At 49.3% G+C, this 3,784-nt stretch overlaps 1 protein-coding gene across 1 annotated transcript; it reads left to right on the plus strand.

The window, feature by feature from the left end:
• Positions 1-379: 379 nt before the first annotated feature.
• Positions 380-3,076, plus strand: LOC142582131 (CUGBP Elav-like family member 4). The gene is made up of 2 exons (XM_075691527.1): positions 380-666; positions 2,925-3,076. Exons 1-2 carry the CDS (start codon positions 432-434, stop codon positions 3,074-3,076), a joined length of 387 nt encoding a protein of 128 aa, XP_075547642.1. The 5' UTR covers positions 380-431.
• The last annotated feature ends 708 nt before the right edge of the window (positions 3,077-3,784 follow it).

Here is a 3,784-nt window from a genome sequence, read left to right on the forward strand (position 1 = left end):
TCAAACAGCAGAAGGAGAAGATATTCACTCCATCACCGATCATGATTACCACGCGGGCAGTAAGAGCAGCGAGATGCGTGCGTCAGGCACGTCACCTCATCAAGTGCGACCGCCGGCTTCTCCATCCACCGAGTCGGGGGATGCGGGGAAAAACGGCGTGAGACCCGGCGCGTCCTGCGTCCCGCGTATTGCTGCCCGCGCGGTACGAAGGGAAAAAGAGAACAACTAGGTGGTCCAGCCACGTGGTGCGTTTCCGGCCAATGGGAGCCCGCGCGGCTTCCCCACGCGCATGCGCCCTCATCGGCCGGCGGACGTGCGGCCCCCACACGCGCGCGCGCCTCGCAGACCCGCGTCTAGTGTTTTGCGAGCGAAGTGTGTGCGTGCGAGTGTGTGCTGCTGCTGCCGCCGCGCCTCCCGCAACGGTCGCATGCATGTTGTGCTGTGAGTTTCCCAACATGGCGCTGCACAACGGAGTACTGGATTCGGTTGTCATCCACAACGGCAACGGTGAGCTGGCACCCGTCAAGGACCACGACGCCATCAAGCTGTTTGTGGGCCAGATTCCCCGTAACCTGGATGAGAAAGACCTGCGGCCGCTCTTCGAGCAGTTCGGAAAGATCTACGAGCTCATCGTGCTCAAGGACAAGTACACTGGAATGCACAAGGGTGAGTCAGCGAAAAAAGCACTTCCTACGAGACAGACATGGCACGCTTTGTCGCATTACATGGTTGTCAAGCTGCGAAGCCCACTACTGGCGTGCGCTTTGTCTGGACCGCGTGCGCGAGCGGCAGCGGGACGCTCTCGGGGCGCCGCGCGCGCCTTTGTTTCGGCACCGCGCGGAGGAGAGGCCGGCAACGCTCGATGTTACGTCACCGGGGTCGGCCCGCCGGGCCTCCGTTAGGCGGGAACACCTGCGTTACACTCCTGGTTGTGTGCCCCCTTTTGTAGGGCGCACATGCCTGCAAAACACTTCGCTACATCAACACGTGTCGGTTCGCACGTATCTAATATTATGTAGCTGAAACTCTCTTCGTGGGCATTTCTTGAAATGTCCGAATATAAACGAAATCTAAAAAGAAAAATCTAAATGTATGCAGCAGGCATGAAAGGCGTTCGCATATGTAGCAATGTGCTCGATCGTGCTTCCACCACTTCTGCTTTGCGCACATGCGACTGCACTTCAGGTTCACTTGAATATTTTGTCATTCATCTAGAGCAACTAATTCGATCTTTCTATCGCTCTGACGCTGTCATGCTAAGGCATGAGGGACGCTCGCAGAAAACTATCGGTATAGATCCGTTTATCCTCACTGCGAATAGTACCACGACCATCAAACTCGCCGTAGGGACCGATTGCAGTTCCGATTCTGACTCTCATTGAACTTGAGGAAAGCCACAGCTCTGATTGGAGATCTGTAGCTTCCAATCGAGGCGGTAATAAAGTTCCAGGAGAGTCATAGACTATAAAGGTGGAAATTTGGACTGCTCAGAAACAAACAGTGGAATAAAAAAGAACGATTCGCATTGCAATAAAAATATCTTAAAGACACCCACTAAATCTGCAGCAGCAGTTGTTGCCGGTCGTGCTTGGTAAAGTACTTCCGACATTTCTTGTCCACTTTTCATTAGCTCTTCACACCATGAGACAAATTGCGTTGGTCGTAGTCTGTGATTTGCGCAGACACACTTCACACGTATGCACAACAGCAGTGCTCTGTTTTAGCCACTGTTTAGTTACGGTCTCCGTTTTAGACACACTGTGTAGAAGGTGAACACCCAGAAATGCATACCGTAAGTGAACATCACGACGACAGTACCCTTCTAGAGCGATTCGCCATAGCTTAAATAAATATACGAGAGCCCTGAAGTAACGCGAGTACTCAGCATATCACCCTGTAGCTAGAATAACATAATGCGCTAAGTCTCTGCTGTTTTCGTCTCTGTGTATGTTTCAACGTTGAAGCGCAGCTTTATAAGTATAAGGAGAATGACAGGCCGAATGCAGGGGAGGAAAGGTAACCTTGAACATTTGCGACATTCGTTTGGTCTCGCGTTTTCTATCGTTAGATAAAAAAGGAAAAAGAAAAAAAAAGAAAGTAATGCGACGTACTGCAACCAATTCCATTGTTCCATCCAGAGCGCACGCGTGCGCAAGGACATGAGCTGTGACGACCTATGAAGTCGCATTTATTGCGAAATGCCGCTCTTGCAACCCGGGCTTTAAAGAGTCAACAATTGCTCAGATCTCGTCGTGATACCGTTTTCAGGAAATTCAAGTAACGACGAGTATGGAAGCAGCTCGGAAGCTATTTCATTGTTAGTGCTGTTTAGTTTTCTTGACACCGTCGTCGAATCTTGTTCCAGATAAATTATTGCATCATCTGAAGCTTCAGCGACCAAGAAGAATCGCGTTGCGTAAGGTAGAGAAGGTGAACACTTGGTACTCTATGAGACCTGAGAATGCATGCTGTGTCGCTTAGGTCTTTCATAATGGCTATCCATATTTATTCGTAACTACAATTCACAATATCTGGAATCTCCGAGGTTGCTCAAAGTTGCTTTGTCTTCATCCAATTTCGCTTATGGCGATTTTGAGTTCTTCCGTACACGTGCGCCTCTATTTAATCATCCGGTCGCCAAAATGTTGCCTGACAGCGCATTGACTCGGAACACAGCTGTCTACATCGACTACAGATAAGCCCTTACGCGCGCACACCCGCACAAAACAAAAAATATTTGTGCAGGAGCCGAATAGGGCGCGAATTCGAGGCTTACAATATAAGCTGGTGGATACTCGTTAACAATAACCAAACAGAACGTTTGGCCATGCGCTTGTTAAAGCGTGTTCTATGTACTTTCGTTTAGCTCATTAGAGTTACTGTCTCGTTTGTGCACGCTGGTGATTACCCAAAAATGCAACCAGGTCCCCTGCCGAAGGGCCTGGCCATTCTTGGCAACGTGTCTTCCAATGAGTGTCCTTGTCCGAGCGATGGCTTCCCTTTTTATCCGCTGTTCATCTTTCCGTATCACTTTGACCTGTTCGTATGCCTGGCATGCAATGGCCTGTGTCTTTAGGAACGTGGTACTCTCGAAACTTTACTGCGATGCGGGAACTCCGCCATGTCTGTAGAACACGGCGACCGCACATTCCGACCGTTCGTTCTCACTCTTGTGTGAAACACTCGTCTGTTATTTGAGCGAAGTTAGCTGCCTAACATTATACCGAAGACCTGAAACTTAAGCTATCTCAATACACCTGTGGATTAATTAGGCGTCATCCCGGCCACCTTTACCCGAAAGCTATAGAAAAGAAATGCTTAAGATAAATAGGACCGAATGCTCGTTACGAACTTCTGAGAATTGGCAAATTTGTCAAGGCAAAAAATATTATTTTCTCTCGTTTACGTATCCATTGCTGAATGTCAGGTCCAGCAGACTAAAGTGCTGGTTCTCATTAAAGTTTTCTCTCTCTCTCTCGTTTAGTTGAGATGCCTAATTCAGAGCATTCTTGTTTATATGCCAACTCTATAGAGTTTCTGCGCCATTTCACGCGTTATTCGCACACATAGACAATAACACGGCGGTTCAGCCATCACAACTAGTTCTTCAACCAAAGTAAGACAGCGGATTTTATCTGGCAGACAGAAGAGGTCACGGCGCCGACTGGGCACAGCGCCAGGGCTCTTGTGCTTCAGTGGCGGCCTTTCGAGAGCTCATTTCCGATGGCGCCTCATGACACTGCTTTGCCGGCAATGTGCGGACCCTTATACCTATCGCGCTGCA

Source organism: Dermacentor variabilis, chromosome 5 (assembly GCF_050947875.1).
Source record: "Dermacentor variabilis isolate Ectoservices chromosome 5, ASM5094787v1, whole genome shotgun sequence".
NCBI classification, from domain to species: domain Eukaryota; kingdom Metazoa; phylum Arthropoda; class Arachnida; order Ixodida; family Ixodidae; genus Dermacentor; species Dermacentor variabilis.

What these genes read in the sequence shown, in the direction of transcription:
- LOC142582131 (XM_075691527.1), top strand. Translation starts at nt 432, where the DNA reads ATGTTGTGCTGTGAGTTTCCCAACATGGCGCTGCACAACGGAGTACTG. An exon ending in GTACACTGGAATGCACAAGG is followed by an intron (nt 667 to 2,924) that starts GTGAGTCAGCGA and finishes AAATGCAACCAG; the next exon opens with GTCCCCTGCCGAAGGGCCTG.